This window comes from Seriola aureovittata, chromosome 15 (genome assembly GCF_021018895.1).
Source record: "Seriola aureovittata isolate HTS-2021-v1 ecotype China chromosome 15, ASM2101889v1, whole genome shotgun sequence".
In the NCBI taxonomy this organism is placed as follows: Eukaryota; Metazoa; Chordata; class Actinopteri; order Carangiformes; family Carangidae; genus Seriola; species Seriola aureovittata.
The window spans coordinates 3934937-3948690 of record NC_079378.1 but is presented as its reverse complement, the minus strand read 5'-3'; the positions used below and the strand labels follow the sequence as shown (position 1 = coordinate 3948690).

At 42.1% G+C, this 13754-nt stretch overlaps 1 protein-coding gene across 6 annotated transcripts in view; it reads right to left on the bottom strand.

Annotated features, from left to right (window-relative positions):
• Positions 1–13754, bottom strand: part of cadm1a (cell adhesion molecule 1a) — a 350946-nt gene that overhangs the window by 69410 nt on the left and 267782 nt on the right. For all 6 annotated transcript variants that reach the window (XM_056397312.1, XM_056397314.1, XM_056397315.1 and 3 more), the window contains 2 exons: positions 3588–3740; positions 1889–2026 (listed from right to left, as the gene is read on the bottom strand). In XM_056397312.1, the coding sequence (XP_056253287.1) occupies positions 1889–2026; positions 3588–3740 (291 nt within the window). The remainder of the gene's footprint in view (positions 1–1888; positions 2027–3587; positions 3741–13754) is intronic.

The window sequence follows — 13754 nt, the reverse complement described above, 5'->3', positions numbered from 1 at the left end:
CATGAGGAAAAACATCAGATATGAAGCGGCAGTTAACATTATTAGATGTTGTGGTAGATCCTGATCTGCACAAAGCTGGACTGAAACCGACAGCCAAAGGAAGGATGATCAGCTCTTGATGCTTCGCCGACTCTTGCTGATGTACACTGGTCAGTAGAAACGCTTGAAGATTTAGTGTCAACTTATTTTTTGTGACATTAACAGATAGTTGTGAGCCAAACCCTGACCTTGACACACAGGAACGTTCTCAGATTTGAGCTGACCACTAAGGGTTTAATGGGCTGCAGTGTAGAGGTGAAGCTGCTCAGGGCCTTCTACACAGCTTCTGATTAGGACCTTTGTTTCAAAGTCTTTACAAAGCTTTCTGTCTGGGCTCTGAGGTGGAGCTGCCTGGCAGGAGGCCTGTTCACCCCTGAGCTCTGCTCAGACTTCTAAAGCTCAGCTACCTTTGATAAAGGCATGAAAGTTGACACAGTGCCAACAGACTCTGGCTACCGCTGCACATCGACGTCACTTTAATGGAAACTATTCAAAGTGGCATCAGAGCTCAATTTAAAAAGCTATAGCATTGATAGAAGCACTAAATTCAGAGAGCCAGCAAAGAAAAGCAAGAACCCCCCCAAAAAATACTTCATTTATATACATGTCACAGGAGCTAAAGATGCACATGGAGAAGTTAGACTGAAGCAACACAACAGGAGAGTGCACACCCACAGAAACACACACCGTGGACACTGCACGAACAAAGCTGTGAAATGAATCATCGTCTTCACAGAATTATTTTCATTCCATGTCAACAGCATAATACAGAAATCATTTATGCTGTCATTATTTTGTTTAAGGCCTTTAAGAAACAATTACCTCTCTGTTACTCTGTTTACTAAACTTCATATCAAACGACAAGGAGCCATGAAGTGCACAGTACAGTTATTCTGGTGCAGTTTCTTCTTCTGTGGAAAAACACCACTGATCAGAAGATGCTCAGGAAAGTCATCCGGCTCCCCTGGTGGACACCGAGGGACGGTGCGAGTCCGATAAATCCAACCAGCTCTTTCTTCATTTCTGAAATGCTTGGGCTCTCTGTTGAGCCTGTCGACATTTTGTTTTACTGGTCGAGCCTTTACTTGATCGGTAAACGGTTCAACAGCAGCAGAGCAACAGTATTAATGTTGTCAGCTGCGTGTGAAGTCCATGTCAGGTTAAGTCGTATTTACAGAACCTCTTCCGTAGCTTTAGCATGTTTCAGTCAACAAGAAACTCACATTTTAGTCTTGATCATGATCGTTTCAGTATTATTTAGCAACAGATCTGTTGCCAAAGACTGATGTTTTACTCTTTAGTGAAGACAATGCGCTCGCATTTCAGTCAAACTTGAGCAGAATGTTTCCAGTTTTGGATGGGGGGAGTTAACAGGTGAATAATATTACAGATTCACTGTGACTTCTAAAGAGAAAATTGCATTTGCATGAGCATACAGACAGGAGTGTGTATATATAGGCTGCATCAACAATCCTAAAATTTGAAAGACTATTGTTTTCCTTCTTTTGTTCGCATGTAAGCTTTCATGGGAAATTTATGCATGTTCCATGTTTTTCGTCAAAGCGAGGGAAAGAGCGGAGGCAGGAAGAGTTTTGTTTCTGTTTCGAGGCGACGCATCATGTCCTTTTTACTCCAGTTCATGAACACAATCTTTTCTGTGTCAAACAGAGGAACTCTTTGTACACACAAGTACACAGATGAGTGAGTATTATGAAAGGAACTACCTCTGATTTGCTGCGTTACAAAAGTGTCTTATTTTGTTAAGAGAGAAAATGTCCTGATTGATGATTGTGATTTTCTCTTTGTGTGTGTGTGTGTGTGTGTGTGTGTGTGTGTGGAGACCCCCTACCTGGAAGCTCCTTATCTCCCTTCATCCATCTGATGGTGGCGGCAGGCTTACTGCTCATGGCGGTGCAGGTCATCTCTGTCTCGTTGCCCTCACTCAGGACCTCATCCCGAGCCTCGATGATGGGGTTACCTGGAGGAACTGCAACAGGAAACACAAACCACACTCTATAAACACTGGGGAATTATATTGTCATATTTCTCTGAGCGCTACATGCTGAGAAAACAGAGAGCTGACAAATATATATATACATATATATATACTGTATATATACTGTATATATATTTATAAATACATATCATATTAAACTTAGAAAAGTAGGTTAGATGACAATTAAGAGATGCAGAACACCTTCCAGTGAAATTATCTTAATACACTAATATTGGACTTTTAAGACATAATCACCATAATCCCTGACACTTTGATGGTTATGATGCATCTTGTTCAAATCACTTATTAATTGTAGTTAAATTCAACATAAAGATATGCCACAACAATTATTAAAAGTCCACACAAATGAAGAAAAAGGAAACATGATAAGTAAAAAGTAAAAGGTGTATAAGACAAACTCACATCATATTATCATGATATTTATATGTATCATGTATTCTTTGATTCTGCTGAGCCATAGTTGAAAAGATAAATAAATGAATAATATGAAATAGTTCCATTCAGTAACCAGGACTGTAGGATCTTTAGTTGAATATTCAAAATAAAACAATCTAGCGACCTCAAAGAGGATGAAAGAACAAAACGATGATTGATTAGTTATTAACTGATATCCAAGTGAGGTGTTAATAATTTTGGATCTTCTCATACACTCACTAACCTTAAAAGTTATTGAGGCATTTCATCCACACTGATTTAATAGAGCATAAAAGACATAATGTATTTTGCCTGTTGAATTGGCGACGATGGGTTTAAATGTTTAGACATTTTGACAAGCTCGTCACTAAAGAAAAGAGCTGACCTTCTCTGTCATTCAAAATGTCAGTGGACAAAAAGTGCTTTCACCATCTGATGACACTCTGAGCTGAGTTTTATTCTCTTCTTTTTCCAACAATGCAGCCTGACCAGCGCTTATGTGTAAGGGCCATAAACTGTAGGACGTCATTCAAACTTTAACTCTCATACAAACTAGTGAATGCAAAGTTACATGCTAGGACTGGGCTATTGTACATTCTCCTTCACATCATGACAGTGTGATCATTTTTATGAAAACTCAGTTTTCTTGCTTTTAAAAAAATCACTTATTCCAACAACACTATTTAAAACTAGAAATGACAGTTTTCAAGGTTTTTGTGAGAAGAATTCTGCTTGATGTATTGTGACAGTGGGACGCAGTGAAACCACGTACATGCAAGTAAAACCTACTTGTATGCACACTGCACAAACCACACACACACACACACACACACACACACACACACACACACACACACAGTTACAGTTTCAGACACGTGTCAGCAGTCTGTCTGTCTTGTTGTGTGAATTATGACCTGATGATCTGACCTCTCGTACTTGCAGCCTGGCTGCTGTAGATTAGCTTGTTTACACACTGCAGCATTATGACCAGACTTAATGAAAACACACACACGATATTCCTGCATTTCCTAGCTTCGCTGTCGCTACCGTCGACCATGCTCCTCAACAACTGACTGTGTTTTGTGTGTTTCTGTGTGCATGTATTTTGCTTTTGTACTTAGCACGGTGATGTCAGCGTAGGCTTCCTGCGGGGGGTCCGTGTAGAGCTGGCAAACATATCGACCCTCGTCTGACAGCGAGACATTAGACAGCGACACTCGCAGCTCGTTGTCTGAGAAGTTGACCAGCTGAAAGCGGGCGTCTTTCAGTGCTGAAGGAAAAAAACACACACACACACACACAAGATTTATACAGCATATCTGCACATTCAGGAAGCACATGTAGTGCTTGCATAATAGTATGCATGAAGATAGTGATTTAATCAATCCATACATAAAAGTAATACATGTACAGATCTGGAAGGATTTGGACTGTGGAACTTTTGCTCTATGAACACTTTAGGATTCGGAGCCCAAAAAATAGTGAAAAATGCTCTTTATTTCCTGCAGCCCAGAGTGATACTCACTTTACTATCACCTACGCCGAAGGCAGCAAATCCTCAGAGGGTTGAACCAGGAAATGTTTGTCATTTTTCCCTCATTTATGATTGAAGATAATTACATAATCAAAATAATATATTTAGATCGTTAACAATAATATATTTATATACTTCTGTTGATTGACTAATAAATTAATCAGCTAATCCTGTCGGCTCCATTACAATCAGTCTTAAAGTCAAATCAGATTCTATGAAACACAAGAAAACAGTTATTTCATATTTCACCATAGTATTTCTGTTTCATTATGCTGCAGAAAAAAACCCTTTAGGAATGTATAAATAGGCACCATCTAAAAAGCAATACATTTTTTATCATTATTGTTACTTTAAACAAATAATGATAATAATGGTTTGTTTTTTTATTTTTTATTTTTTATTCAGCAGCAGCAGCAGCAGCAGCAGCAGCAGCAGCAGCAGCAGCAGGGTCGTATGATGGTTTCACAGAATCATCAGCCTAAACCCCAGAGCCATACAGCAGCAGTCCTGCTTTTTCTGGGTGTAGGCGGAATTCTACAAAAAAGAAATATTTAATATATTTTTTTTTTTTCATATGTTTTATGGACAAATATGCCGCTAGTCATGTTCGCTTCAAGTGCATCACAACTTCAAGCGCGCTTCAAAGAACCTTCCACAGTGAGAGAGAGAGAGAGAGAGAGAGAGAGAGAGAGAGAGAGAGAGAGAGAGGAGAAAACAAATACCTCAATCTAATTAGTCAACAATCAATCACAGAGCAAAGTGATGTAACACAGTATGCAGCGAGAGAAGACAAAGGAGAGAAAATTAAAGCACAAGACAGTTCACACTCCCTTCTGTTTAATGTAGTTTGATGCAGATCGAGAACGTGCTAACAACATGGTGTGTATTAACAGAGGTCTCAACCTTGGCCGTCCTTTGTGGCCTACAGAGGAATCAGGGGGGAAAATCCATAAATCCCATCTCTTCCTCATCTGCAGCAACTTTCATCTTGCCCAACCTCATTTGACCACCTACCTAAGCACACTCTATCAGCTGTAATGTAGAATGACAACATGTGGTTAAGATGAAAGCCTACCCGTCTCCACCCCCCTCCTTCCAGTATGCTGATAAATTCTGTTCTGACTGACAGCAACTCCGGGGCTCTTCTCGTTCCGCACGCTCGACTCAATCTCTGTACATGCGTTGTTGTTTTATTTTTTACATTTTTTTTTCCTCCTAAAACCTTAAAGCGTTGAACACGCAGACGTAGAACACCTCAGAACAAACCTAAACAGATAGAATAACCACGGGGCGACGTTATGACTTCACAGATGATGAACAGAGAGAGATGGTGATGCTGCTGTACAGTACTTTCCTTTAATGTTAGGAGATAGACGCGGCGTGAGTGACTGAGTCAGAGGAAAACAAGGAGAGAGGAAAGAGTCGCCAGAGAGAAACGAGAATACTAATGACCACCATTGATTTTGTGCATCATTAAACAAGAACATCAGACACATTTTAAGTGATACCATAAGGCTGACTGGAAATGAGGCCCTTTGTCATCACATTAATGGAAAGAAATCTGCATCTAAATATTCTATCTTAACATACATCTACGCTCCTGTTTGCCCCCCCCCCCCCCGAATAGAAAAGAGAGAGACAAAATTGTGCACCTATTAGTTTCTTTTGTCTAAGCACAATGAAGCCCTTCTTGTGGCACATGAATAATATGCCCCTAATTAGTGTAGCTCATTCAAAAACCTTGTTAGGCCTCATTAGAATGAGAGGTCAGCCTCTAATCCTAATGATTTAATTGAATTAAATGTTCCCAGATTTGAACATACTGATGCTGCGGTACACAGATGCAGTGAAGAAAGCATTCAGTCTGTTTTCAGAGGCAGAGCGGCTCTGAACGGAGGAATATTCTCAGGCCACCGAGGTAAATAACATCCAGTGGCTTCAAGGTGACGTCAGCAATGTGAGCATCTATGATCAGATGTAAATAGTATAGTGGATATAATGTTTTATATAATCTATGTTATTAAAGGGGGAAACAGAGTCGGTTCCAGCAAGGATTCAAGTAGAATTATTTCTAATGGAATTATTTATAATGCTGCACTGTTTCAATTAGATCTCCGCTGAGGACAGGGATGGATGTGACAACATCAAAGATCCGTGCTCTTGTGAAACACGCTGATGTGCTCTTCAAGGAGTTTAGAACAAGCTTTAAATTAATGAAGGAGGTGTGGAGGTCAGCAAAAGCAAGTTGTAACCTGGATACGAGCTGCGTCCCAATACGGGGGCCGCAATCCTTCAGAGGACGCGTTCTTCGAAGGTGTGGCCCTTTGTAGCCGCCGTAGACCGCGAAGGGCCCGAAACCAGCTGAGCCATTTTATCGTTTTAGCTGCAAGACTGTTTCAGCGGTCAGTTAGCTCTTTACACTTTTCAGTCATTTTCAGTCAACATGGAAACTAAGCTAACTGCTTCTGGCAGCAGTTAACATCGTTTTTTGTAAGTTAACTGATTTAAGACGACGTATGTTTACGGGTGGGTGACTAAGCTCTCCAGGGGCCACAGTCAGCTGACATTACTTGAACCTCTATAGGCAGGGGACTATGATTACAATAGTCTGCTATCCTTATCAACACAGCAAACCTGACTTAACCTTAACCTTAGTTAGATCATAAAACAGTGTGGAAGGCACAGAATAATGATGGCGTCCTGCCACTGGGGGGCGCACGATGGTTCCAGGAGGTATGAACAAATGACACATTTTTCTGTTTCGTTCTGAGGACTTGTTGACCTGTACAGGGGCATCAATCTTGTCCACGCTTGATGCCATTTTCTGCCAATATATGTCATGGCTGTAGCTAAAATCTCTTAATCCTGCATACAAAGCTCTGATTGGTCGATTGCTCCTTCCAGCGCCAGACTGTTGGTGGTGATTCAGAACCCTGAAGCCAGACAAGAAATATTTCATGGGAAAACATTTAATCACTTTTTGTCAATGCGAACCCGGAATCTAATTTTATAGAAATGTGTTGCTGATTTTTATATATATATAAATATATTTTTAACTAGCAGGTCATAAATAAAACCATTTCCACTGGGGTAGAAATGCACAAAGGACTATACTCCTGTAGTAAATATCAGGTCTTAGTTGGGAAAAAAAACCCCAAACAACTTGTACCGTGTACCTGGAAACATCCACAATATTTGAATGAAATACTTGGTGTCAACAATTTGAAAAATCCTTGCCAATCAGATATAATCCATTTCACAAAAGCATTTCTCCGAGATCTCATAATCCTCTTATGTGCCACTTCTAAATAAGGCATTGTGGTATAAACATGAGCTGAATAAATAAATACTTTCTAATACATGTTGAAAAGAAACACTGAGGCGCTGTGGCAAGGACACAGCTCCCCAGTGCTCAAGGATTGGGACAACAATACAGTAGGCTCAAAGAGATACAAGGACAGATGATGTGGAGCAGCCTGGTTAACGCAGCGGGGTTTGAACGCAGTGGCGCAATCCATTTCAGAAAAAATAAATAAATTATAAAAAGTTGTAGCAGAAGGTGAGCCAGGCGACACTGCAGACAGTCCCTGTTATTGTTATGTCACAGCACACTGGAATATATACTTCACTCCTTCATCTTTGTGTATAAAATGGGAAGGTGACCTTTAGCTTCACGCTCTTTTTGCCCTGTTCTTCTTCTCTTGTTCTATCTGATACCGTGAGAAGGACATCACAGATGCCTGACAAAGGCGATTGATAGTCAGGTCTTTGGATAAGAGAAGTCTGTCCAAACTCTGAAGGGCCTGTAAATTATCTGATCTTTTTTTTTTTATAGAGCTGATGGTGATGAAGCTAAATTTAAAGCAGTGATAAGACAGTACAGTAGAGCCGCTCTGAAGTGCAGCCAAGGAGACTCTGGGAGGAAGCTGACGGAGCGAAAAAGTCCAACTTTTCGCTCTCCCTATTCAAGCTACTGGGTGCGGTGTCACCGGTCATGCCGATTACTGCTATCAAACAGTACGCCAGCTTTAATGAACGCTACTGTTCTGTACGCGGTGAGCACTCCATGCATTTATGTTTATAGCGCTGTGAACGTGCTCCGCTCCAAAAGAGAGGGAAGCGAGTAGAAGGACGAGCGGAGGAACACAAGCTCAGTGCCAGCGTGCAGCAGTAAATACTGTAACATCAGTGCAGTGTTAGCTGAATGTGGACCGGTGTCTTAAAAAGCATGTTTCAAGGGTATGAGTCAAAGTGGGCGGGGATCTTCCTTTCAAATTTACAGTCTATTTTTTTGTGAAATTCTATCTTTGTGTTTCCTTGCTAAACATCAGTCGGACGGATTCGTTCTGGCCGTTGTATGCGTGTGTTTATTTTTTCACATTCTCAAGTACTATGGATTTTGCCCCCCCCCCCCTCGTCTTTCACAGTGCAGGCACTCCACACGGGAACAGCGCCATAGATGTTATGATGAGGACGGACGATTACAGCCACCAGTAACTCTTTTCAATGTATCAAGATAGATTTGAGAAAATAAAAGTCTATTCTTTAATGTTTGCACTGGACCCTGTAGCCCATCTCATATTACCCGCCAGCAAAGTGCTTTCAAATGCCTCTCATTCACCCACGCACACGCACGGATAGTTGCAGAGCCGCCATGCCAGGCGCTGGTCTGCTTGTCGGGGTACAATTTGATGTTCAGTATCTCGCTCAAGGACACTGTGACATGTGGGCAGAAGGATCAGGGAAGCACAGAGTCTCGTGACCTGAACAAGAGGTCACCTCTCAGAGAAAAAACAAGCTGCTTTAAAATGTTTGATCAAATGACCAGTGGTGTCATTTTTATAATGAGGAAGGGCAAATTTTTCCAGTGAGTCTCCTTTTTGCAACTTTAACTTCCTGTGTTAAAACATTTATTGATTACTAACTGTAGCATTTGATCAGTTTTTCTATTGCAACATCATCTGTCCACTAGAATCAATTGAACTCACAAGTACATCTATGGCCAGTATAAAACGATGGCTAACAAAAGGGGAGGATGTTCTGCAGTTGAACCTTTGCGACGTTTTCTCTCTTACTTTCTCAGTTCTTGCAAGACATGGTGGAAAATAGACATTTTATGTTTTGAAGTTATGATAAATAGAAAAGAAATGACATTCAAATACAGGGGGAAATCAGAAAGAGCAGGTTATGTGTCTCAAAACATTGTGTGAAAAGTCAAGTTATGATTCATCACACTGCCTGTGATCTCTGTATTGAAATGTAGCCGACAGTAAAGGTAAAATTGGCTTTGGAGACCTGTGGTGAAAATGAACTTTAAAACAAAACATATGAGAACTGGGATCAATACATCTTTTAATGGCCTCTCCTCCCCTTTTTCACCTCAGGTGACTGCATGAATTAAACTGATCTCGCTTCGTTTTCTTTTCCCTTTCTTGATTCATCTTCATTCTTTCTCTGTATTTCATTTAACGTTTTTTTTTTTGTTCTCCAACCTCAGCCGAGGATGACTCCTATTCAGAGAGAGCAGGAGATGATGAGTGCGCCTCGCCTAAGTGGCTGCAATCAATTGTGATTAGTGGCTGCCGCTACTTTTTGAGAGGAGCACATCAAAGTTTTATTATTGGGTGTCAGAGTGGATAAGATGGGGTGGGGCGGGGGTAATTACACTCTTACAACCAACCTCTCCTCCCCACTCTAGGTGGAGTCCAGGTTTCCAAATCACTGTCTAGCCACCACCTAAATCCAGAATATGGGGGCGTTTAGCTTTGCTTGAATAGTTGTTAAGACTCATGGAGGCTTTTCTCTCTGACTCAGCTGATTACACTCCAAACAACTGCCTCCTCTCATATTCCACATAGTATTATCTATATTTTGCACTGATTTGCATTGGCCTATTTTCCCCTCATACTGAGAAACTCATCATTCTTTCTGCTCTAATATGTTCTGCTTATGGCACAATTAATATTTCCTATTGTGTACGTTTAAATCATTCCCATTACTACGTTATTATTCATATCTGATTTGTTTAGAGGAGCTCTGGGTAAGTTTAGCTATTGCTGCATAGCTAACATTAACGTTAACAGCTGTTTACTTACCAGCGTTTCTACATCAAATCTCCATTCAACTGTGTTGGGTCTGAGCTCTATTAGTAACTGGAAATCATTAGTACTCGGCCTCACATGGGCGGCATCATTAGTACTCGGCCTCACCCGGGCGGCACCATTATGTTAACAGTACTCTACCTCATGAGCTGGACACCAAATATGTTAGATTTCGGTTGTTTATCAATTTATTGGCTATCACAAATTAAGAAAATATTAATATTAAAAATATTAATATTAAAGAATAACTTTAAAATGAATTAAAGTTCACGGGGCACCAGCCTAAACTAATAGGCAAAATAGCCAATATGGTTTTAGTCTCAATTTATTACCATTAATCTGGAACTCTGATTAACCATTAGCTTACTAACTATAACCAAATTACCAAATCAATAGTAAGTTACAGTTGAAGGATTGGAATTCTACCGAGTAGAGGTTGGCAATATTCACGCTTGTGCAACATTAAAGACACCAGTAGTTATACTTAAAAGGCATTTATTTACAATGGAGCAGAGTAAAGTACAATGTCTAATCTAGCATATACAGGTGTGTGTGTGTGTGTGTGTGTGTGTGTGTGTGTGTGTGTGTGTGTGGTGTGTGTGTGTGTCTGTGGGGACACAGACAAAGGCAAGATGGCCGACTCAAAGTGGTCACTGTGACCACATGACCTGAACAAAGAAGACTACAAAGATGGCGGTAAACAAAGAAACTACTAAAATGGCCGCTGAGACCACCTAGTGTGTGTGAGAGGGGAGGTGTGAGTTTCTTTGTTAGCCTAGCTCATGTAATCTAAAGGTACCAGGTTAGAGGGGGAAGGTTAGCTTCATGCAGGTTCTAGGACTGAGACGTACTGCTATGTGTGTGAACATACGAGTACTCGATTAACTGTATGACTGACCACAACCTAAGCAAACATTACAACAACAAGACATCAATCAACAAGTACATTAACAAGTTAAGGCTTCTGCTGATTAGCTATGCTGTGCTGTGCTATGCTGTGCTGGGAGAGGTTAGGCCCAGTCCGTTAACGTTACCCGATCCTTGGAACAAGCAAAAAGGTCCTTTCCAGTGGTTTGTAAAATCCAGTGAGTTTGGGGGGTTTCCTGGTGGAATAAAGTCCTGTCTGGCTGTGTTGCTTGCTGGTATCTCCTTTGTTCTCCTCACAGAGTTAGCTGTTCCATGCTAACTCTGCTACGACTCCTGTTGCTTGGAAAATCAGCTGGCCTTGTGTTGTAGCCGCTGATTCTGAAGAGGATTTGGTTCACTCACAGTTAATCCGAAGCAGGTCGCTGTTGTGGAGGAGAAGAGTGTTTGCAGGCTGCTGGTTGCAGGCCGGCGAGAGAGCTAGTTTCTCAGGTAGCAGAGCTGACCTGGGCTGGGGCCTTGTTGCCCTTTGAAGAACCGAGAGGAGAGGGCTGGAGCTGCTCTCCAGAGCAAGCCAAGAAGGGAAGAGAGAGAGAAAGGGTCTAGAAGACTGGTTTTGTTTGTGACACCTTAGGGGGTCACATGTCACACGCTGGCCCACACTGGCTGGCCAGTGGGGTCCATGGGGGGGAAGGGTCATCCCCAGGTGTGAACCGTGAGGAACTGTGGGGTGTGAATTCCTTTGTCCAGTGGAGCAAAGAAACATTTGGTCTATTGAATGACTGAGTCCCAACAGTCCCCCCTTTGTTGTCAGGATGCCACCTGACGTGTCATCCTGAGAGCACAATGTATAGTCCATTTGTCAGTTCATTCAACGGGTAACATCCGGGCATTTGTCAGCACTATCTATCTTGGATAAGCAAGAACAATCAGGTTACAAAGCAGAGTTCAGATAATAACCACAATGATCGAATAGTGTAAAACAACTAACATGTTTCCTAGTTACTCATGGTGTTAGTGAGGACAGGAAAGTCAGTGATGTTAGTTTGTTAAGGTGAGATATAGAGGGTGGCACCTAGAATGACAAGATTTGGAGTGTCTGGGTGAGTGTGCCGTGTATATGCAGTGTCCTAAACTTGTATCTGATTTGATTCAGAATTTAGTTTGCTGCTGCTGCTGCTGACAAACCCATTGTGTCCATCTGGAAGAGTGTAGGGTACCCTGAGCCTACTTACTGTCAGTACTCAGTGCGGCGAACTCTGGAGCGCCGGAGCTTTAAGTTTTCCTTAACTTGTGGCACAAAGCTGTAGCACTTTGAGTAGCTGAAGGAAGAACATTCAGAGGCATTGTCACTGTCTGAGTTAACGTGGTCAGAGATGACGTGGTCATTGTCTGATCCATGTGTTGACTGGTCCTGTGTCTGAGCCAGAATTTCTGCGTAAGGCCGTCTCCTGCTCCTATTGTGGGAGTGCCTATCTCTACGCACTTGGTGGGCGTGGCGGTTACGCTCAGCACCCATATGTGGCCTTTTATCACCCCCCTTCGATCTGTTCTGAGGGTGATCTTTTGAGGTTACATGTCTGTGTGACGCTAAGGTGTTTGAGTTGCTAGGCTCAGTTGTTTTCCCCCTTGCCTTGGAATTGACCATGGTTTCCCAAGCCATTTTTGTCATTTTCTTTATTTCCTGCATGGTGGGCTTACCTTGATGCGTCATCAGTGTAACATGAGTGCGTACACAGGGATGGAGGTTTCGTAGGAACAAAGACTTGAAGGTGGAGTTCTCCTCTAAGCCTGGTGTGTTCCTACCCTGAAAATATGCATGCCTCAAACGTTGGTAAAAGTCATTGGGATGTTCATGGCGGGAGTGTTTTATTTGAGAAGCTGCAACCAAAGATTCTATCTCATCCGCAGCAGGAGAGAATTCTTCTGTCAGTGCTTGACAGAGCTCTTTGTAGTCATCTCTGACACTGGGAGGCAGTGATTGCATAAACTTGTGGACTGCTTTTGAGCTGGTCTTCCACACAAGTTTAGTTTTCTCCCTTTGGGTTGCATGGGGCAAATCAATTAAGTTGTGATCTAACTCCCTAAAGTAGTTTTCAATATGTTGATCAGAGCTGTCTGGATCAAAATGTTCAATGTCCTTTGCTAATAACTCAAGCGCTTCGAGGCGGGGGCACTGTGAGGTCCCTACTGATGAAGGCGAGACTATGCTAGCTGGACTAGAGGAAGGAGCTGAACAGCGGTCATCACTCTCATGGAGGTGCAGAGAGGAGGCTGAACAGTCCGGAAAAGTTTTGGTCCTTCTGTTGGAGGGGTGAGCACAGGTGAAACTGTTATGCATCAGTGGCTGATGGGAACATGAATATCCTCTACCGGATAAACTACCTGTCTCTTCATTGTCAGTTTCAGGAAGATGGGAAGTCAGGTGGGTGTAACCTCTGTCTCTCAGTGGAGGTTGAGGAGCTGACTTCATTTCCCAGGACTTAGGGTCAGTTGGGAATTTGTCCCATCCTCTGAGTGGAGGCGGAGTTAACCTGTCATTAAGGGAAGAGTGTGAAGCAGAGAAACCAGAATCACAAGCACTGACCGATCGTGGTGGAGCAAAGCATTCTGATTTAACCCTTAACAATTCTTCCTTGTGTGAACAGAGGTCTACCTCTGCTGCATGCAGGTCTCCTAAGTAGCGCATGGCTTTCTTGTTAGCTTCCTGAACTTCCTGGAGGAGAAAAGCATTTTGAGCTCTAAGCGATTTTACCTCCTCCTCTAGGGCTGCTTGGCTCTGAAG